General features: G+C 38.7%; 1 protein-coding gene across 1 annotated transcript; it reads right to left on the bottom strand.

Annotated features, from left to right (window-relative positions):
- Window positions 1-15,321: 15,321 nt before the first annotated feature.
- Window positions 15,322-17,803, bottom strand: tpbgl (trophoblast glycoprotein like). The gene has a single exon (XM_084730340.1). It carries the CDS (start codon window positions 17,546-17,548, stop codon window positions 16,463-16,465), a length of 1,086 nt encoding a protein of 361 aa, XP_084586466.1. The 5' UTR covers window positions 17,549-17,803; the 3' UTR covers window positions 15,322-16,462.
- Between the last annotated feature and the right edge of the window lie 6,494 nt (window positions 17,804-24,297).

The following is a 24,297-nucleotide window of genomic DNA, read 5'->3' as shown; positions in this document are numbered from 1 at the left end:
CCCCCATTAAATCTCCAAAGTAAAATCATTTCTCAAATAGTGATTAATGTAATGTTTCTGTAATTGATGAGTGAGGCAAAAAATAAACTCGATCCGCGGCAACAGATACAATAACACAAAGTAACTGCTTTATCAACCTCGATCAGTCCTCGTCTCCCCCTTATGAAGACTGGATCCGCAATAATTTGAAGTATTTAAAATTTTTGTGCTGCACAGAATGAAACTTCTTCTGTTCCTATAAATTTATTTCGTTTTCATTAATGCCCAAACATGTTTGACTCAACAGTTCCCATCAGTGTTGGTGAAAAGTGAGTTATTTTTCCTTCTCACATAGAGTGACCTTCATAAACATAGATATAAAATAAGTTGTTTTCATTGTCACAGTTAAGGTAATCACTATATTCATTGTACTGTATGTATGAAGTACTGAGTAATCCCTCAGAATATAAAAGGACCTAATATTTTTCATATGTAGGAAATCAGCAAAGCCTTCATTGAGCTCCATATGTTTCTTTCAGGTCATAAGTCAGTTGATGCATAATTTAAACTGAACTGCAGATTTCATGCAACATCCAGTCGTGGACTTTCTGCAGCTCAAGCAGAAACTGGAGTGATAGATAAAACCAATAACAGGGGTCATTATTTAATAATGGTTGATTAGAGTTTCTGCACAACCATAAATGTCTAGTAATGCATGCTCTTGGTACGTGATGTCAGAATTAGTGCCTGTAAAAGGAAGGAATGAGTGAGGCTCGCATAATCATAATAACATTTATTTATATAGCACTTTTAGGAACAGAGTTTACAAAGTGCTTTGACAAAGCAAAAGTAGGATACCCAGGAAGCAATTCAACAGCAGAAAGCCAAACAGTGAGGCCAAATAAAAGCAAGACAAAGACTAAAACTGAGGTAAAATTAAATACAAAGCAAAAACACCCATAACCATAGTAGAAAAACAGAATGATAAAAGAGATAAGAACAATAAAAACAAGAAAAATGTGTCTATATAAATAAATAGAAATAAAGACAATAAAAGAAAGACCTCATCACATAATGTTGAAGTTATTTACAGCAGACAGACCAGAAGAGCCTGTGTTTACACTGTTACAGGCAAAGTTATAGTGAGTAGTGAGTTTAAACCATAGATCTAAGGGAGGAACACACGTTAAACATCACACAAATAAACACATGTAAAACATACATTAAACATTTACTTAATCACAGATAGCAATCATAAGACATATACTAAAGAATAGCATTAATATTTATAAATACTTACTTGCACTTTTTCTAGGAAGTTCCCAGAAAAAAACTACAAATCCAATATATGGCATCCTACTTATATTTTGCTTTTTAAACAATGATTTCTCTGTTTATTTAGTTTATAACTGTGGTAAAGTATTCTGTGTTGTCATTGCTTTATGCTACTGTGCATTTAAGGAAATAAGTGCTTGTCTTTGGGAGTGAAAACTGGCCTTCTGTTGTCTGCTGGCGTATGCTGCATTTTAGACAAGTGGCCACATGAGGGCAGTAGTTGACAGTGTTAAGATTTTAATAGCGAGGGCTAAGAGCAGTGCAAAAAGCTGGTGTGCAGTCCAATGCACACTGAATGATATGAAGGTTGTACTCTGCTACACAACATACTATTAGAGCTGTGTGCATCAGTTTAGCATCATATAATGCAGGATGGGTCCAGGAGTGATCAGTGTTCTGCTCTTATTAACAAAGTTTGTCTGCTCCTGGATTGATTTTGAGGTCAAGGATGTTATAGCAAAAAACGTTAAATCAATGTGACAAAACTTTTCTAAATACAAGTAGGAATGAGTGAGCGTGAAAAAAAAAAGTGAAAGCACTGTACTGTGTGGTTCAGGCTGTAATAGTTGAGACTGTACTCAGAGGAGGGAGCTCTGTGAATGCTCAGATGGTGACAGACAGGTTGTCAGAGCAGATGCTGTTTTCTCTGAGGTAGCAGGCCAATGTTATGACCGGTCAGATGATCGGCAGCTTCTCTTGACTGAAGGACAGCATGAAATATTCAAACTGCTGAGACTGCATTTTTTTTTGCAGCCATTTGAATGAGAAGATGCCCATCACGTATTCATGCTGCTCGGACAGACTGGCTGGCAGCTAATTAGCGCAGCTACAGTAGATGGTGGTGTGATCAATGGGAGTGGGATTTAATGAGCACTAAACATTTAGTGATCAAGATGAATAATCGTCATAAGGTATTTAAATGCATTTTTTTTTTAAATAACTTCAGTGATTAAAAAACAATGTATTGAAATATAATTGTTGTTCTCTAATTGTGGTGAAGCCACAGCTTTTGTCAAATGTAGCACAGAAAATGAGTAAAAGGTTTAAAACCTATTTAAGAAATGTAAGTTTTATTTATTTATTTATTATTAGCTTACTTGTTTTTATTGTAGCACCAACAAAATACAAACTTTACGTCAGATTGAGTGGTTTACCCATTTACCCCTCAGGCTTATCCCCCCCATCTATCCCTGTCCCGTCCACCAACCAACTTACACAGACAAAGCATCCTCACTCAGATAGAAGATCTTTAAAGTTAGATATCAAATTTGTTCACATTTAAAATGATGTTTGGCCGTTCATCATTGACTCTTTCTGCTGATAGTTCCAAGTAAGAAATGTCCAAAAAGCTCCGACATCAGTGAATAATCTGTAAGTGAGGAGGCTTCCAGCGCTGGAAACAACAGTCTTGTTATCTGCAGTTAGACCTGCCAGCCACACTTGGTGTGCTTTTTCTGTTAATCCTTGTTGTAGAGGCATACAGGAAAAACACTATGTTACAACCAGAAACTGATAACACTGGCTTCTTTTTTCCCCCCAGGGCTTTGAACAGTTTCTTCTTTTGTGACATAATGTCATTTTCGTTTTGTTAAAATGGATTTGGTATCAAAAAAAGTATTTCTGCAGTATTGAGCCAGTGCATCGGTAGGTGTACCTGTACTCCACCCTAAATACGTCCCTGTCCCAAGCTTTAACTCCTGATGTAGGCATGTTTTTGGGAATTTAATTTAGCATATATATATATATGTATATATATATATATATATATATATATATATATATATATATATATATATATATATATATATATATATATATATGACACTATCTCATATCCACAGATTTTTGACATGACCTCAGTTCTGATGAAAATTCATCTTATTGCATGCATATAAAAAGCAAGTCTCAGTTTGTACCTGGGTACAAACAGACACACAGCAGCTATTCGGCTATTGAAGTTCACTGTTGATAAGAGGCTGTGGAGGACTAATGGATTAAGCACAAGGCCGTCCTGCGGGAGAGTTGGGGTTGTAGTCCAACGCTGGTAGACTATGATTTGACAGGAGTGTGAAATTACATGTCAGTTATACCAGTTATTTACAGTTTTATTTTTTTCTTTTAATTTTTAGTTTTCGGCTGCAGTTTGGTTTAGGCACAAAACTACTTGGTGAGGTTTAGGCCCTAGATTGTCAAACTGTGGAGTACCACTGCTTATATGCAAGCTCCTTGGAGTGGTTTACGGAATATTTTTAAAAAGTTAAATAAATTAAATACTATTAAGATACTTCAAAATTTTGAATTAAAAGACTGTAGAATATAGTTCACTGAAATGAAATTTAAAATAAATGTTATATTTCCTGTATTTTTCTTTCAATATCAGCCTTTTATCTAGTTGCAATCATGCATGCAGCGTGCACATTCATTATCCATGTTTACCGGTAGTTACAAGCCAGTCCAGACCAGGAGGAGAATATTTTCAGCTGGGTTGAAAATGAAGTGGACAACAGTGAACTGTAGCCACAATGGCTTTTTACACCGTGAGTACAAATTATATTTTTGGCTACAGATGCCTGGGTGCTTGTCTCTGCCATGCCAGGGTATATAAACCTGGGTGTAAATATTATATTCCTTTTCTGACATATTCTGCCGATAAAGCCTCATAAATCTTACACACTGGACTTTTACATGTGTGAAATAAAAGGCGGACATAGATTAATGAAGATCTGCACGGCTGTTTTTCCGATTTAAAGATATAATGCAGGTTTCAAAGTGAGACACAAAAAGTGTGCGATATTCTGCTACTAAAATTTGCTGTTGAGCACGGTATAATAAATCTACAATAACTGTGCACCTCAGACATCCAATTATTCATTCACATATTGATGGAGTGATCTCTGGTTGTCCTTCAGAGGACAGCCCAGCCAGTAAAAAAAGCTTAATTAATACCTCTTAGCAGCGAGGCAGCTGCTGAAGGGTGTTCAGTACCATAGAGAGCAACTTGTAAAAACTGCTTCAAGGTTTTTATGAAATGACATAGGGTCATCAAAAAGTCTGTGATGCATAGAGAAGCACCAGTTGTGGGATTTGTGTTGCCAGCGCTATATTTCGATTGCTTCCACGGTGCCTGGGTTGTATCTTGCGCTTCAGTGTCACCTTTTCAATCACTCCACTAACCCAGGATGTGAAGGATATTAATGATTCTTATTAACCAATTAATCTGATCCAAAATGAGCACCTGTGCTCTTTCTGGAAAGAACTTGATTGAAATTAACGTGTGAAATTTGAGGGATTAATGTTCGTCCTACAGCAAGAGATTAAGGTCAGAACCCTCTCAGTGTATCTTTCTCACAAGCTCATTCCACACACTGACTGTTTCTTCTCAGAAATTGACGGGAAAGTCCACGGGTTTAATTAGCTTATAGATCTGAGACACCTGTACAGCTTGTTAACACAGAATCTGTTCTACTGGTCAAAGGCCGATCGACCGGCCAACCAGTTCAGGGTGGATTAAAACCCAGGCTGGGACTGATTATCGCCTGATGTGGTCCTGTTCAAAACCCACATGACCTTTGAGCTCAGAGGCCAGACAGAAGTTCACAATATTGGACTTCAGTGCATCGGTTCCCATGGTTTATAATTACACTGCAGCCACCTGAAAATGGAAATATTGAGTGTTGTAATGCATTACTTTGTAATTATCTCGCTTGCTCAGATTCATCCTAAGGTGATCTTGTTGTCTGAAGTAAGTCAACTAAATACTAGAAATACCGCCTTGTGGTTGTATGACTTCTAGTTTTCACCCATGTCTGTCCAGATTCATCATATATGTGCAGTGAAGATTTTGAAGGAATTTAATAAAATGTAGTAAGTCTACTTTTTTGCCAAGAGCTTCAAGTGTTTTTGCACTTTATGATGTAACAGTAAAGTTGACTTTTGTCCTTTTGGGTATAAAAATCATTTTATCCTATTAGACATTCTTGTGAAATGTTGTCATAATTAGCATATGCACTCTTGAGCTATGGTCCAACACATTTTTTCTGAGGTCCCAGTGACCCTTGATCTCTAAATTCTTATTAATTCATCCTTGAGTCCAAGTCAATGTTTGTGCCAAAGACATTGAGATATTGCATTCACAAGAATAGGATGGACTTGAGGTCACAGTGACTTTGACCTTTGAGCTTTGACCTCCAAAATAAAATCAGCTAATCCACCAGTGCTCCAAGTGGCCGTTCGTACCAAGTTTAAAGAAATTCTGCCCTGGCACTCCTGAGATATAATAGCACAATACCTCCAGCCATGGCTGTTGCCGACATGGAAGTGTTAAAATGTTGTCATACCAAATGTATAGTATTCTCTGAGGGCGCATTTATCACCAAACAGGACATGCTGACCCCAGACAAAAGAACTTTGACTCCTGGGAGCCTCTCTAATGAGCTCCATTTATGATGACATTACCACTGAATGCAGCTGTCACTGTTAATGACCTTGCCTGTAACAAACAAACCTTTTACTGTTCAAATTTAAGCTTAATTAATCTCATAAGAACTTGTTAGGTGCCTCAAGCCTGCACTCTAACAATTAAAACTGGAAGGAAAATTGTGGGGGTGTACTGTAATAATGAGTCATTAAGGTTGGTCTGGAAAGCTGCCACTTAATTTAAAATAAACAAGAGAATTGTCAAATGAGAAACCCCTCTGTGACACATATTCAGAGCTGTGGTTTAACCACAAGCCCTCGTCATCCTCATCATCATCTTAAGTGATGTTTAGATCCTCCGAAATCTGAAGTCTGATCTCAAGTGAACTTCTGTGAGATCAGCCCTTCAAGGGCTTGATGGACACTAGAGGAGCATAGTTACCCAGAATGCATTGCGATCATTCATTATTTCCTCTGAACAGTGGAATATAAATTAATATAAGTGTACAACTAAAAATGCTACACTAGGATTTCTCCAAATAAGGAGTGGGTGGATTCTAGATAAATCCGCTGGGAAATAAAAGGGTTGTCAGCAAAACCCTCTGGGTGGGTTCTTGTTAGCACCCCAAGGAGGTGGAAAGTGTTCCCTGTAGAACCTCTTATACAGGGTTCAGGCTGAAACCTTTCACAGAACATTTTTTTGTTGGCTTCTAGGTTGAATTCTCCAGTGACACCTTTATAAATGGTTCGACCAGGAACCAAAAAGGGTTCTCCCATGGGCACATGAAGTTAATATTTAAGTCAAAGAATCGAAGAATAAGCAAATGAAACTAAGAATCTGACCATATGTCCCGTACCGACAGGTTTCAATACCAGAGCTAGACAGATAAATTGACCTGACAGATATACTGCCAATATTAGCTAACTGCAGATATATCAGTATTGGCATGTTTGTCCTGACATTTGTCCACCAGAGAGAAGCTGTAAAATGTCCAGCTCAAGATGTATTTTGATCAGAATTAAAATACAGATCATATTAGTATCTGCATAAACAATTCAAATGTTGGTGGTTACACTAGAGACACATTTCTGTCATAACCCAGAATGTAGTTGAAGTTAAATTGAAATTTGACACAATGTTATTGTGTACAACACCATAATATTTGAGGGTTTGTATATGAAAATAACACATCTGACAAAATGTTTTCCTTAATTTTGGTTTGAATTATTCTCAGTGATTAGGTGATGGAGGGAAGGTACATTTTATTTTCAGTCCTCTGTGCCTCTTAGACCCCTGCTCCCTCACTCTGTGACAAACGGTAATACCCACTGCAGAGGAGACATAAAAAGTGACGTCAAATCATTCAGTCTTTGTGCACCGTGACATGTCCTCCATTGACCCCTTTTTTCATTCATAATAACAGCTGCTGCCTGCTTCTTTACGTGAATATTTCAGTTACCACTGAATCAGACCTGCAATACATTTCTGACTGCTGTGACAGTGAGCTAAAGAGAAAGTTCTCCTTGCTGGTTTTGTGTAGGACACACCGATATAAGAAAAGGTTAATAGAAAAGCATGTTCGCTTTCAGTTCACTTACGTAATTTTGAAAATGCCCTCAGCTCATATTATGTAAAGTTTTAGTGGTGGGGAGTTTAATGTAAAGTGTCCCTCCAGACATGTTTTGAAGTATACAAAACATACTCTGCTTAAAGGGATAGTTCGGATTGTTTAAAGTGGGATTGTATGAGGTACTTGTCGATAGTGTGACAGTAGATGCTGGTTAGGACATGCCCAGTTTAGGCAAGCAAATGTACTGCTGTGGACAGACTCAGCAACAAAACAAATTTAGGCTACTTAAAAAAGGTCCACTTAAAAAACACAATGTCAGTTTTAGTGTATACTAAATTTATAATATTTTCACAACTTCAACTTGACATCAGACAGCTTTTTCTGACAGGAAACTCAGTAGCAGTAGAACAGCAGTTCTTGTGTTCTGTGAGGTAAAATGACTGATTTCATACATGGAGTCTGGTTACTGACAAGAGTGATATTTGGCTAAAATAACTATGACTGGCGGTGAGTTAAAGCAGTGAAAATATTCTAAACATACCTTACACTTAAACTGATATTTCTAGCTTGTAACTTGCAGTGGATCACACAACTGATGTTAACTCTCACTCTCTTTACTGACAAACCCACTGTGCAGTAGAGGTTTTATCTTTCTTTGCCGGTGGCATTTGCCTATTACAAGCAATTGGCTTTCCAAATCTATCTTGCCCAGGGAACGTTTGAATCTCAGATTTCTCGGAGGTGCACAGACATCTCCTGCTTCAGCAGAGCAAAGTGATAACGCCTCTCTAGTGGCAAATGTTGCAGATACACGTAAGTACAGTGAAGGGCAGACAACTTAGGGGACATGAGAATAAGTAAAACACATTTTTGTGAGGAGGGGATCTTGAAGCAGTGTCTAACCAGCCAGATGTTACCCTCAACCTCCTCCTGCCCACAGCGACACCTCTCCTTCTTCTTCTCTCCTCTTATCTTCTGGCAGCAGCTGAGGCACATCTAGCAATCAATAACCAGCAATCACAAAAACTAACAGGCTCATTTCCATATGTCAGATCACAAACTTCTCCCATTCTGCTTCTCAGGATGCCAGTTTCACCTGAGCAGACAACAAGAATTTAGGTCACACTTTATTTTAAAGTACATCAGATTAGACAAAAACTTATAATGTACTTTATTATTTATTAAGGACACATTACAATAAACCTGCACTGTAAACTAAAGTATATTATTTCCCACTGAGAGACTCTTATTACATTTTATTGGAGGGTAATTCAGGGAACATCACAACAAAACTGAACTGTAAAGTGAAATTATGTAATATGTTTAACACTTTAGTTTACAGTAGGGCTGCAACTCACCATAATTTTAATAGTTGTTTGATTTAAAATGTCAGAAAATGGTGAAAAATGTCAGTCAGTGTTTCCAAAATATTCACAGCTCAAAGCTGTTCAGTTTACTGTCAATGAAGAGTAAAGAAAACAGAAAATATAGACATTTAAGAAGTTGAAATAACAGAATTTGTACTTTTGTTCTTAACATTAATCAATTATTGAAATGGTTGGTGATTAATTTAATAATCAGTTAATAGTCAATTATTTTATTAATTTTTGCAGCTCTAGTCCCAAATTACCTTCTAAGAAACGCCAATAAAAATAAGGGTTTGGTACGGTCTAATAAAGAGCATATTTCTAGCTTTTGTCTGATTTTATTCAAGGTATGTCATATTAGTGTGCTGTAAAATAAAATGCACCGAACATTTAAATACATTTATCCATAGCAGCTACACTGCACCTTCAGTCTGCAACACCTAGTGATGCATGTATGTGTAAAGGTAACCATCCTATTCAATCAGTGGTTGATGGGCTGTGAGACATCAGACACTCAGACAACTCATCATGGAGAAAATGTCCCTACGGAGGACATTTAAAAAATGGCCTGAAGTTCAGATGTGATTGAATTCTCTGATAGCAGCAGCTGTTCAACAATAAAGATAATATTTTCACCTTCATTTTAGACGTTCCCCCCAGGTTTGCAATTGGGGTTTGGCCACCCAGACGTTCATATATAGAGCAAGACGATGAGTCATCGTTTTGCATAAGGCAAGGACATTTGCTTCCTGGACTAAAGAACTCTAATGAATCTTTTCTCTACTTCCCTTTTCTTTATCTTTCTTTTTGCGTCCTTCCTTTTTGCCGGGCTCAGCTTAAACCCCTGTCCCTGCGTCCTTACAAAGTCACTCAACTGGATAAAGTCATTTACCTGGATGAAGAGGAGCGAGAGAGGGGAATAGACAGAGAGAGAGGGAGGGTGGGCCGTGTAGGTCACAGAGGATGTCTTTGACATGTGCTGTATTTGTGAGGAGGATGTAGCAAAATGGAGAAAGAACAAAGAAACAGAGCAATGCCAAGTGAAGGGCACAGACAGTGCAGAGTTGAAGCCCGAACAAAAGTTCAATCTTGTCTTTTTTGACCAACAACTCGGCATTATGTTGTTTTATACCTCTTTATCTATGTCCAAGGCACCCCCCTACCCCAACCCCCCCCCCCCCAAAAAAAAGAACAAAAAGAAAGCTGATGGCTGAAGAGAGAAATGCCACATGAGAGAGGAGAGAGAAGATGGCAGCAATGGCAGGTTGAAGATTGTTATACTCACAGCAGTGTCCATATAATTGAACATATGGTGCAAAATTGCTTACGAGATGATTGGAAGTGCAACGATTAGTTGACTGATAAGTTCACCAACACAAAATTAGCAACTATTTTGATAACTGATTAATCATGAATGTATTTTTCCTGCTTTTCTCTGTTTTATCATATTCATTGGGTTTGGACGGCCTAATCAAGACATTCAAAGGCATCCCCTTGGAATCTGAAAAACTGGATTAATCAATGATTAAAATAATCATTAGTTGCAGCCCTTTTAAAATTGAGATAAACTGAGACACAAAGACTGTGTGTGTGTGTATCTGTTTCTGTGTTTCTAGACTTTTTGAGGCCAGATATTTCTGGATATTAAGTATAAGAACATACAGTAACCATTAATCTCAGCACTTGAGCTGAAGCAGCAGTAACATCCTCTCTCTATGTTTTGGGTTTTCTGCCCAATTTACCTGTTTAATGGCTCGTTTTATTTGGATAATCAACTCTACTCCAGTTTCACTCAGTTAATTATCAGATGACAAAAACAACTCATATGATAATCAATAATGTGTCACTTCACTTTTTGGTGCATATGTGAGCTTGACCAATTTCCAATTAACCCTCTAAGAATTATAAGAATTACCCCAACAAATGCTTTTCATAGTCACATTACAGTATGTGCCACATTATAAGTTGTTCCAGATCAATGTTGGATTGTTTAAATTAAAGGTAAAGGCCAACTTTATTATGATCACACAGGGTACAGGTTATACAGTGAGATTCAGTTTCTGCATTTAACCCGTCCTGGTATTAGGAGCAATGGGCAGCCCCAGTACCAGGGACTTTTTCTAAGCTAGAACCAAACATACATGTATGCACCTGGAGGAAACCCACACAGGCACAGAGAGGACATGCAAACACCACCTCTGTTTTATTCAGCAGGATAATCCGCACACATTAACACCACTTTTATGATTATTACGCATAAATGTGATGTCTAGAAGTAAAAATCTTTCATGATGTTTTGCCACTTCTTAGCAACTGCCTTTTTTTAAGATGCGTAAAAGCTTAAAAATTTATGAGTGAGATATTTAATGATGGATTTTATGTCACTGAACAAAAACAATAAAAATCTCTTAAGTTTGTTTTAACCACAGACCTTATTTCAGACATCTACCCAAAAAGCCCATTCAAAAACCCATTGACTACAAGACAAAGGAACTGGATGTGCAAAAATGCTAACTGGTTTTAGAATTCATTCCTGCAGCATCCTTTATCACTATTACAAAACCCAAGAGGATAAATCTTAAGGACTCCTTGAATTTTCATTTAGCGTCATCAACAGTTTTTTTTCCCACCACTTTCATTTATGACCATACCTGCAAAACTAATACCAGTACCGTCAGTCTCAGCGATTCTTTGTGTTTAGTGCTAATTAGCAAGCATGCTAACACAGCAAGATGGTGAACATGGTAAACATTATACCTACTAAACATCACCATGTTAGCATTTTAATTGTGAGCTTGTTAGTGTGCCTCAGCTGTTTTAAAGAGCTGTAAATATGGCTGTTGACTGCACATCAGACCACGGACCTACAACCTGAGAATATTTTGTCTTAAGGAATCCGCATTGAACAGTTTTAATCAGTATAAAGTACAATCAATCAAAACGGTCAAGCCAATTTCTTTCCTCAGTCTTCCAACTCCTTTTACTGAAGACCCACTCAAGGACCCCTTTTGGTCCCTGGACCTCAATTGTACTGTATTGTACTTTATATTCCCCTCCCACACAGAAGTGGGTGTTTCAGTTGTTTACTTTGTTCCTTTATTGATGGATTTGTTTGTTGTGTGTGTCTCAAAACTCTTGAAATGCCATCCTGGAACTGTGTGTTGAGGATTTCTGAGATTCGTTTATGAACACACTTAAAGTGTATGATGTCAAAATGAGTCAAGTCAACATACTTTTCATCCTTGAACACACCGCTCTCCCCATGATGTATCTCTTCAGCCTCCATATACAACATGACAGTGCATGGTACGCTGCCATGTCACCTGATATAACAAGTGACAACATCTCACGTTTTGATGTCACTGTTACGTAAAGGTACTGTACACTGCTGACATAGTGAAATACTCTCAGCAAAGTGATGTAAACCGATGTAAGTCATGATCACCACCAACTCCATGCTATCTATCTATCTATCTATCTATCCATCCATCCATCCATCCATCCATCCATCCATCCATCCATCCATCCATCCATCCATCCATCCATCCATCCATCCATCTATCTATCTATCTATCTATCTATCTATCTATCTATCTATCTATCTATCTATCTATCTATCTATCTATCTATCTATCTATCTATCTATCTATCTATCTATCTATCTATCTATCTATCTTTATTCCTCTCTCTCTCTGTGTTCTTGTGTTTATTGAATTTTGTTCTTAAATCTACAAATGTCTCGCATATATCAGTATCTCTTTTTATTTATTTGATCTGCGTGGCTAAAAAAAGTACCTGGTGCTCATCATTATCACACTCTGTCACACAGCTACACATCAAGACCACTGTAGTTGATTGATTCCTCGCTTTGTTGTCTTAAGTCTGGTATACTGATCACATTTATTACAACCTGAATGTTTCAATTCAGGATAATTTTGCCAGCCTCTGGCTCTGTAAGAAGAAGGGCAAACTATTTGTTACAGATTTTCTCAGGCGTTTTGTCTTAACATTTTCTAAACTGTAAAAAGGAAAGGACCTTATGCAACTTTGCATACTGGACAATATTTTTGCACATCCCTGTTGTAATTTTGCACAGACCGCCTGTCCCACATAACCAAACTGAACACTGAATATGCACACCTTGTTTGTCTTTTTTTGGCACACACTCTTATACTGTTCTACACACTCTTATAATGCATGCTGTCTTTAGCATAGCTGTTAATCACTTTGTCTACCTCAGTCACCTTTTTGACACTCTTTTATACTGTTTTCATACTGCACACCCTGTTTTTATTCTGGTTTATATAATAAAATAACTTGTTTATTTTTCCATATGACAATAATGCCTCTAAATCCTTGGAATCCTGTAAGGTCACAACTCTTTAGCATGTCTGCAAAACGTTAGTAACTCACCCCAAACTTTTCATTCATGCTTCAAAACCAAGCTATTGTGCCAGTAACTTGGCCGGTGCCACCAAAATGACATTGTTTTGTCTCATCTGAGTTGTGCTGGTCAAATGTTGATATGTTTTTGCACCATGGCAGTCTGGAGATGTTTCTATATACTACATACAGATCTCTGTTTTATTCTACTTTTTATTGACAGACTGCTTACTGAAAGAATGTCAGTTGGTGTACCACAAAGCTTTTTTTTAGAATTAAATTTCAATAGCAAGTAAAGATTTACTGCAAAAGTTAATATAAAAAAAAAACTACAACAATGAAAAATCTGTTGTTGCTCAAGGAGTTCACTTGTCAATTCAACAGACGTCACAAATATTAAGTTTTATACATATTTATGGAATACACATGTATGTCTGACAGTTTTGGATAATTGAATGGATTGTTTTGCATGGATGGCTCAAACAATGAACAAATGTTTAAAAGTTGCGAGGAGGATGACAGTTTCACAGAGAATTAACTCATCAGCTTTGATCAGCAGGCCATGTGCATGTGGTTATTGTACAACTTGTAGACAGTTGTACTTACTCTTTTGCACCCATGTGCCAAAACATGCAATTTGTTTGAACTAATGAAAAATTCAAATCAACAAGCTAATTGTTGAGAGACTAGAATTAAGCCACAGTGACTGAGAAAAACTGCAATGAATTAAATAATCATCAAAAAAAACTCCCTGATGGATTCACAACAGACATGTTTGTTGCTTTAACTTTCATCTGATCCTGAATGAATATGCTCACACACACATTCCTTCTCTTCTGTACTTTTCCCCCCAGTTATTCATGCTTGACCTTGCTTCCAAAATCCCTGTGATCACAGTGTAGACCTTTAGTTAAGAGGGTTGATTAGCTCCGGGCTATAGAGAGATACTGACTTCGTAGGTCGATCATCATTCTCCACGCTTTATTAGTCATGGTGCTGATGAGATTAGTGCTGCCATGCCTTTCTGCTATATATCTCTGTGTGCAGACCTCTGCCAGCCTTGCATTCTTTGGTGCTTTAAAAAAAAAGAAGTGGATGAAACCTTTTCTGCTGAGCCCAGAGGTGATGACGATGGGACATCTTACTCACTTAAACCTGCTTCGAGCAAATTTACAAAAAAGTTTTTTATAATGTGGAAACATTTTCTTTGTTTGGTGTCCAGCACAGCGCTGCATGAAGTCAACATTTCCTGACAGTGATGATAAAAAGTACTGACGTAAAGAACACTGCTAACTCACTGCTTTTATTTGACCTTTTTATTAAATGTTTTGGTTGGTTTTCTACGCCTACAACAATCACATGCATGGTTACATTCTGTCTCTTCCACTTTTGCCTATTTACTTGATAAAGCGACCTGGAGTTCAAATGATACACACGTACGTTATTTTCAGAGATCGAAGGCTTCTCTTAAAGACAAGATACTTATGCCATGTGGTTAATGATGAAACATGACAGTTTACTTCAGCATCACTTGCTTGCATGAACGTGGCACTCCAGCACATCCTCTTGCCTCATATTACCTGCCCCGGCCACTTTTCTGTGTCACCCTTTAAATTATGCACTCAGTAGATTAGAAACAGTAATTCTTTGTTGTCCCTGCAGGGTTTCCTGAATGCAGACTATTAGTTTGCAGCAGTTTGCAGAGAGCTGGAGTTTTCATTACAGTAATCACATCGATTCAGCCTTTCATTCCAGCAGGGTTGGATACTAATGTATTACATGTAAACCAGTATTATGTAATCAGATTACAAAAATAATTAACTATGATAAACAGATTACATTTGAAAAAATTAGTGATTAGATTATAGTTAAATTGTCGAGAATAACTAGATTACATTTTTGATCATGTCTTTAAAATATGGACATTTTAAAATTATGAAACTTTTTTCACGATAACCAATGCTTTGCTAAAGGCAGAATCAGTAGGATTTGTCTGGGCTGTTCTTAAACACACCAGAAAGACAGTTGATTGTTGAGTCTCATTCCCAGGACATCAAATACTGACGTTTTAGTTTGTTAAAGCCTCCTGAGCGGCAGAATAATGAGAAATAAAGGCAGAGGGGCAGGTTCTCTGCAGATACAGCCACCACTACACACTTCTAGTGGGTCAGTGATGATTGAGAAAGATTATGTTCATATGGTTCTATACATTTTTTTGGGTTTTTTTTTTTTAGGAAAATGTTGCATATTATCCCTTTAACTCTCTGCCTTTAACTCATGCAGGGTTTCTTAAACAACTGCTCTTCTTTTTGGCAGACCTGGCAGGAGAAAGAACCCTTTATGAAAATATGTTTTATTTGTAATGAAAACCTTTTAAGATGTTTAAGGAGAAAAAAAGAATATTTGTGGAACTTTTGTGGGTGTGTCCATTTTTTTAGCGCAAGGTGCAATATTTTCAATGTTTGATTTCTGACGTAATCCAAAACTTTCAGATTAAATTCATAGGTGGCTCTGGGTGGGTGAGTTGTCTGAGTGCAAGTTAATGCAGCAAGAGCTGACTCTTTCCTAGGTTTATGGGTTTATGATTTCACCCAGGTCCATTAGTCACCTCTGCAGCAGGCAACAACTTATCTATATTAGGGCCGTCAAATTGAATGCATGAATAAATTAAAAAATAACACATTAAAAATGTATGTAGGTTAGTGTATATCATTTAATGATATGTTCTGGCAACTTGTTAGGCTAAATGATGGGCTTATGTTCAATGATAAAATTGTGTATTTAGATACATTTCTGAGGATTTGGAAAGAAAACAGTTTATTTATATATGGTTCTATTAAACTCCATCCCTTAAAGAATATATGCCACCTAAGAATACTTATTTAGATCTGCCCCTGATTATATTACATTTTTTGTAATCCAGTGGGTTATGTTACCAGTTGATAAATGTCCATGTAATTTGTATTCAGTAACTGACTGCATTTCACAGTGATCTGACCCAACTCTGCATTTCAGCTTTTCAAATCATAAATTCTATATAACTTAACTGTATATTTGTCACTTGGTCAGTAAGATAAATAATACTAAGTTAGTCTGACAAGCTGTAGACTGCGTATGTTGACATGATGCATGAAAAGCATTCCTGTCTCCTGGAGATATTTACTGTATATACAACATGTACAATGATAGTCTCTTATAGTCAATTAAGTGTCTTTGGCTCTGTGTGATACTCGCAGTTCATTGGCCAGCGGCTGAAATGATGACAGTGTTTTTAAAAATTATTGATTTTGATTGTGTCAGGACACTTGGGGAGGAAATGTTCCCAGTCTTTTGGATAAACGCCATCCCTCCTGAAGCACCACCTCCCCTGCCCCTCTCACTGTGCAGCAGCAGGCCAGATGTCTCAGCAGGTCAAACAGCCACGTTGGCCAGTCTGGGGTCCGAGTCCTGCTCGTAGCGGTAGTGGTAAACCTCCATCTGGTCTCGGCACGCCTCTCTGATGTTGTTGAGCCACCGTTTGATGCCTCCCCGGTTCAGATAGAGAACCATGAGGAACACCACCCCGATCAGAGCCAACACTATACCCAGGAACACGTATGAAACCGCCTCCAGGTTCTCGTTCATACAATCCACGTCCTCCCCGCGGAGCTTCTCCACAGGGATCCCCCTCTTGGCCTCCGGCTCGCTGCACAGGAGCCGCCCAGCATCCGGGCACTGGGACGAGTTCTTCAACCAGTAGTAAAACGCCTCCAGCTCACAGTTGCACCTAAACGGGTTCAAAGACAAGTAGACGCGTATGCGCCTTTGCTGGTACAGATTGGTCACGTTTTCCCTCCCGATGCTCTCTATGGAGTTATTGATCAGCACTAAGGCATGCAGATTATACGTATCTAATCTCGTCAAGGGGATTGACTTCAGCCTGTTCCCTGCCAACTCCAGTCTGTGTAGGTTGCGCAAACTTTGTGCGCTGAGCGCATTTGGGAGTTGCGTCGTGGCCGCAGGCAAAAGAGAGTGATTCAGGAAAAGAGATCGCAGCTCCGGTAAGCCATGGAAAGCTCTGGCCGAGATAGACCCCAGCTGGTTGTGGCTCAGATCCAACAAATGCAACCGGTGGAGCCCCAGAAAGGCGTAGGGTTCAATAACCTGTATCCCGTTGTAGGACAGCGAGAGTGTTGTCATTTCCAACTCCGTGCCGTTGACCATGAACGCGCCGCGCTGTAAAGTTGAGATGTTTCTCCCCCTGAGTATCAAGGTGGACGTCCAGTCCGGTATGTCCCCCGGTACCTCGGTGTCCTCCTCCCCATCACGGCAGGTCACCGTCCCGGAGTCTCTGGCACAGACGCAGGAGGACGGACAGGCATCATCCGTCCTGACAGGCGAAGACAACAAACACACCACCGCTGCTGCTGCGTAACACAAACACAACTGATTCCACACTGAGAAAAAACACTTTGAACTGTCAGCTGTACTGTGAAATATCCACATCTTCTCCCTCATGTTAGGCTCACAGTAGATCTGTGCCGATGTGTCGTACAATCTACACTACAATCCACTCAGGCGTGTAAAGTCGAATCAGACCGGCACCGGTTACTTCGAACCATCAGGACAGAAAACACGCACTTTCCACGGTCATCTTTGCTCCCCGATGAGTTTCCTGTGAGATATTTACGCATCGGACGGTGGACAACAGCCGCGTGTGGCTGCGTGGAAAGCTGCTGATCTGCGCTCCCTGGGTGGTATTTTTGACGCCTGTCACAGAGAGAGAGGGAGGGAGAGAGAGAGAGAGAGAAAGGGAGAGAGCGAGAGAGAGATCCTGTGTACACTGTGGATCAGGAGAAGTTGAAACAAAAAAATCAGTTTCTCACAAGTTACCCAAAATACAAAGAAATCAGAGAAGATCTCTTCTCCAAATTTAACCAGAAAATCCCAGACCTTATTCTCCCAAAAGACAAACTCATTCTGGAAGAAGACAGCACTGGAGCTGGCAGGACAATACGTTGCAGTGGTACACAAACTGGTGGGCGTGGTGACCAGAGAAGAAATGTAGAGTGAAATAAAGTTGAATGAACATGATTTATGTTAGGGAAATAAACAAACGAGTTTGTTGATGCTATCATCTTGACCTTTATTTCACTAAAATTCAATCATTCTTTATCAGTTGCTTCCCCGATCATTGTTAATAATTGATAATAATTGTGTGGTGGAACCACTGTGTAACTGCATGTCATAAAGCATGGGTGGACTTTGTCATTTTGGGGCCTAAGGCAAGGACAGGCATGGGGGCCTTCTCCCCCTTTTCATTCTTTTGATAACTAATGAGTCATAAAAAATACTTTTATTCATGATGGAGTGCAACGGATGAATTGAAGAGTCTCAAGCTGTCCTTAAGTCTGGTAATACCACAGCAGGTACTTCTGTATCTCTTGCTAGATGGCAGTACATTAAACAGGCTGTTGTTGGGGTGGGTGTTTTCTTGTAGTATCTTCTTATTTCCTCCTCAGTGTTTCCCCTTCCATTGTCGTAGCAGGGCGGCCATTGTTAACTGGCTAACCCAGCTAGCTTGCTCCACTGTGAACACACAGCCAACATGGTTACTGCAACAGTTGTTTAATTCACACAGTCACACAGACAGATCTCAATTTATTCACATTGTGTCACTTACTATTTATATTCTACAGTGGGTTTGTGACTTTTTGCTTTGGCAACAGGTTTGATCTAAAATGTCATGCAAATTTGAAAAAAATTAAATTGAAAATTGAAATATATGAGATGTGCGTGCGTGGTTAAGTGGTTAACACTTGTGTTCTATTCTGTTGGGACTTTTTTGCAACATGTTTGATCTAAAATGACTAATGAAGCCAATTAGATAAAAATAAATTAAAATAGAGAGAGATATTAAATTTTAAATAACTATAAATAAAAACACAAACAGCAAACTGCATATATTAAACTTGAATTAAGAAAAATGGCCAAATATACACAAAATACCGCCTATAAAGTTAAAAAATAAAAGCAATCTACATTTCATTCTCTTGGAAAAAAACATTTTCATATACACGTGTATTGGACAACATACATGCTGATGCTGCTATAGCTCAGTATAGCAGTGGTTGGTCAATATCAGGTTGAATTTAGTTAGAGTGATATATTTATATTCTGTTGTGTATATCTGACTTTTTGCTTGTTTGATCTAAGATGCCATGCCAATAAAACTAATTAAATTAAAAAAAATTATTTGAAAATTGAAATTGAGAAAGAGATGCAGGCAGCAATACAAATACTTCCAAGCCATCTTACTTTATAATTATTTTTAGAAGTAGGATTAGCAAGAGTGGCCATTCAATATAGATATACTCTATATATGAATGTTTTTGAGACTTAAATGATATTAATGATCATGTGGTGCCTGCAGTTACACTCTCTTGAATTATTGTCTTGTCAAACCCACTTCTCTCAGTTTGGGAGACGGAATGAATGAATTATTAAAACTCAGAAGGAGTTGTTCTAGGTAAGTTCTTTCCGATTGATCCCTTTTTCAAAGAAAGGAAACTGGCTTTCGGGGAGTTGGTCACGCTCTTCACGTCTACAGTATAGGGTTGGCAAACAAATCAATAAGCTTGAATACATAAACCGCTTCCAGCACAGAGATTTGCATGGGGCGTGTGGTGCTAGACTGACATGGGACCGGTCTGTTAACTAGAAACAAGGAGATGAAATGAACACGCTTTCACAGTTAAGCCTGGATGCAATGAGGGTGAAGGGAGCCTTCCTCTAATTAAGCGATATGGTGGCTTGAAGGTGGCATGGTACAGTGCATCTTTTATCTTAAGTGGACACAGTGACAATATTTTCACTTTTCCTTCACCGACCAAGATAATACTGTGTTGAACAAAGCGGTTAGTGAAGGACACATAAATAAACTAGACGCACAGTGAAGGTATCAGTGCCATAAATCATGTTAGTGGTCAGCAAGAAAGGGAAAGAGGGAAAGAAAGTCTGCTTATAGTAAGTCAGACAGTGTTCTAGGTTCAGCACCATGGACAGCTCCACAAAGCTCTGCAGAACTTTGTGATAAATGAACTTTTGTTGTACTGTGTTCAAAAGGATGCAAGAATAGAAAGTAGCCTACAAATGGAGAGATGAAAGCAAGGAATGAACAAACGAGGAATATGCATTAGTTGTTTTTCAGTAACCGACAACAAATACAACAAGAGCCGAGAAAGAAAAAGAAATAATTAAGGAGACAGCAAAAGGTTCAGCACCATGGATGGCTTCAAATCGGCAGAGAGGTGCAGTTATTTCTGAGAGCAGAAAGAAGGAAGGAAAGTGAAGAAAGTGAAAGAAGTGGGGAGGGAGAAAGACTATTTAAGATAAAAAAACAAAACAAAACAAGATTTAGGACCAATCAAATAGCTTTAATGGCATGAACAGAAACATGTTGTGCCAAAGCAGTTTACAGAAAATACATATATTACAGATACATATTAAATACACATATCTACAAGTTCTGTGTTACACTGATACAGTTTATTGTTGATTGCTATACAATATCACAGCAATATCACATGAGAGACAGTGCTTTCTTTCATCTTTAGCACGCAGCCCCAGGCCAAGTGTCAAAGATAATTACAGTTGTGCTGATATTCATTATAACAATATTGCGTTAACAGTTCTACTAGCGCCATTTATTAGTTAACAGTAATAAGTGACAACAGATTATATTTTGTTGTCTCAGCCAGGCATAAGCCTTTGTGTGTGTGTGTGTGTGTGTGTATGTGTGTGTGTGTGTGTGTGTGTGAGACCAACAGGACTCCACTTTTTCCACAGTTAATCTTGAATACTACTGGACCCATCAGCTTAATACCTTTTGTGTACATTCATGACTGTAGACTGAAGGACTTCTGTGATTTGCTAATTTTTTTTAGAGCAACTGTAAAGCAAAATGTTGCAGGTAGTAAAAAGTCCCAGTGCTGTTATACTCTATATCAGCACTCATGGAATGCCTCTTGTTCAATCAAACTGCTTGATCGGAATTAAGTGTTGTATAAAATGCAATACAGTACATTATAATTTAATAGAATGTCTAAATACCATAGAAAAGTCCCTAATTGTTTGAGATCTTGTAGTGGGTATGAGGCCCCCAGGCTGTGTCAGTGAGATATACATTCAGCTGCCAGTTTCTTTTTTGGGGTTAACATTTGGAAGTTTGTTATTTTCTTGCCGATTTTCCCATAGTGGAAATCTCTTAGTAAGGAGAGCTTCTCACAGTGGAAGAGGAATCTGTATCTATCTCCCCTGTTGAGCAGTGAGCACATACTCGCTCCTCTCTGGGCAGCCATGTCTGTCTTTGTCACTGAGCCTGTATTTGGTCAGGATCAGTCGCTCTGTCCTGTCTTTGGCAGCTATTTGAATCAAACTGAATTGTTTTTGGAACGTGGAAAGCGCAATAGTTGACTATAAAACCAAAGAAAGGCTAAATCCCTAACAGTATTCCTCACTGACATGTGTGTTTATAACATTTCTAACTGGATGCAAAAATAACTTTCCGGACAACAAACCAAGTTCAAGTCAAACCCTTTGGAGTTTACTTAATTGGAGCAGATGCAGAGTAACAGTAAGCTGTCATTGAACATCCTGTCTTACACCGTTATGGTCACAGTGAGCACAACTGTTCTTTTTAAATCTTTCCCTCTGCATGCATGTGTGTGTGAGTGTGTGTGTTTACTGAGTGACTGAGAGCACACACCAAGACAAAGAGCATCAGAGCATGGTGTGTGTTTTCTATCCTGATAAAGCAAAAGGTGTATCTACAATCTGCTGTGCATCTAAGTGACAGCTTTTCATGCTCCTGATGATGTTTCTCTGAACTGCAAAAATGTACAACATATAGTAGTAACTGACCTTTTTAGTAAAATCATATTCAAACTAAAAGAGTGCACTCAGTAGTAACTAGTCACATTAAAGTAGGTACTCTCCCGCACTGCTTGTATCCTATTAGACATTGGTGTGAAAATTTGTCATAATCAGCGTATGAATTCTTTACATATATCGACTATATTTATGTATGTATGTATATGCATGTGTAAAGCCCCCTCACTCTGACATCTCTCCAGTGTATTTCTGTAATCCCGGTTTGTGCATGTGTGTGTATCTCAGGCCTGTGTGCACAAAATTACAACAGAGTGAACAATGTAATTCCCCCCAGGCATTAATAAAATGCGCCTTCTTTTCCTCTTCCTCCTCTTCTTATGGCCAACGTGAATGCTTCCTGGACGCCTCTCTTTGGAGGTTTTCTGGAAGTTGGACAGATGCATGGATAGATTGGTGAATGGGTGCAATCAGAACAGTGAAGAGAGATAACATCACTATTGTCCAGCGAGTGGCGGTTCAAACACAACCCAAAATGAACCACGGCAAATATTTGCATATATCATAATATCACAATACAGTGTTTTGAGAGTCGATACAATATCACAAAATATAATATTGCGATACTCAAGTGCATTAATATTTTCTTACACCCCTAGAATATATACAGAACATCTTAAATCTCTGTATATATACAGATTTACAGAATCATGACTGAGTCAGTGATGTGAAAAGGAACAGAGATTCTCAACAAGAAAGCAAATGTGTCTTTCACAAAATGACAAATTATTCCTTTAAAGGACAACAGCAACCACAGAGGACATTTAGACCCAGTGTTTGCTTGTATTTAACAGGGGCCACGGCACTGGGGAGTCTTGAGCTGATTGCACTTTGCTGTCATGCCCAAGAGCACTAAATCTGGAACGGATGTACAAAAATGGCTTTGGTGGGGATGTAAATATAGACACTGGGAGACAGAGAGGACAAGAAACTGAGACAGAGACAGCAAGACAGGAAGAGATAGAGAATGATGGAGAATGGACTCACTGCTGGTGCTCCTGATAAGCACAAAAGGCCATATTAACGTCAGGTTGTTTTGCCTATTAAGGCATATGGGATAGTATTTCTTCCTCCGAACACACAAGGACATCTGCCCAGTCCTCCTCTTCTCCTCTCAGGACCCCATCGCCTGCTCCACAGGTGTCCGCTCTATCTGCCGGTGCAGAGAGCTGATTTAGTGGTGGCTGCTATTCACAGGCCGTTGCTGGGATATTGTTATGGTGCCCTCCTCGTGGCCTTCAACTTGACACTGAACCTCGTAATTGATTTACTCAAGGCTGCCCATCCCTATCTCCTGACTACAGTGTGTGTGTGTGTGTGTGTGTGTGTGTGTGTGTGTGTGTGTGTAACCTTGGCAAGTTTTTCCTCCTATTGCCAGGTGTGTCATTTTTTATGGCAGCTCTGGTGCATATGCTGAATTTGGTCGCACTTATTTTACAGTACACTAATAACATTACTACAATATTGTAGTGTTACCATAATGGGTCCTTTATTAGTCAGCGTCTAACCGTGAAAAATAACAGTGGGAAACAATACACTTAAGTTTACGGTACAGTTCTTTTGTGTTATTTCTCAAATCTAATAAGGGTCCAATAGTGGGAAATAATACACCTTTACGGTAAAGTTCTGTTGTAATGTGTCCACAATAACACTTAATTACAGTCTAATAAAGGTCCAATAAAAGGTCTAATACAGAGCGTATTATTTCCAGTTTTTGTCTATTTTGATAGAAAGTATGGCTTGTTACGTCTTATAAGTGACTTATGAGTGAGTAAAATAAAGTGTGACCAAGTTTTATTTCCACTCTGAATTGCTCTTGCAGTCCGCTCTCAGTTTTTGATTGCCTCCTTCGTCCGTGCCGCGTCATTCTTCATTCATTAACCTTGTTTTAACAGCCAACCTGATCTGTCCTTCGTCCTCCCTCCAGCTGGTACATGACTGACACATGCTGGACTTACTCATAATTAAATACGATTCAATATAACCCAAGGACACAGGCATACATACGCCGCGCAACAGTCAAGGCCTAAAGGGATCACAGCGCACAAAACAGTTGGCACAGTAGATGCAGATCTCCCAACATGACTCAACGCAATGTCTCAGTACATCAGAGATGGTATCTCCACCCCGATCATCTCACTGGCACTATTTTACACAGAGTGAATACTTGTTAAAGATGCAACAATAGAAAATACTGTAACTTAAAAATGATGTGGTACTTTCATCAACAAAACTTTTACATTTACACATGCTGACCCTAGCCAAAACTGTGTTAAGCAGATTCCTTTAGCCGCAGCTGCTGACAGTTTGGAGAGTGG

The sequence above is a fragment of the Lutjanus erythropterus genome, chromosome 11 (assembly GCF_056507025.1).
Source record: "Lutjanus erythropterus isolate fLutEry1 chromosome 11, fLutEry1.hap2, whole genome shotgun sequence".
Taxonomy (NCBI): domain Eukaryota; kingdom Metazoa; phylum Chordata; class Actinopteri; order Lutjaniformes; family Lutjanidae; genus Lutjanus; species Lutjanus erythropterus.
The sequence above is the reverse complement of the archived record's forward strand: the minus strand, read 5'-3'. Positions and strand labels throughout refer to the sequence as shown.

Excerpts from the sequence above, each read along its gene's own strand:
- tpbgl (XM_084730340.1), bottom strand. The coding sequence starts at position 17,548 with ATGAGGGAGAAGATGTGGATATTTCACAGTACAGCTGACAGTTCAAAG.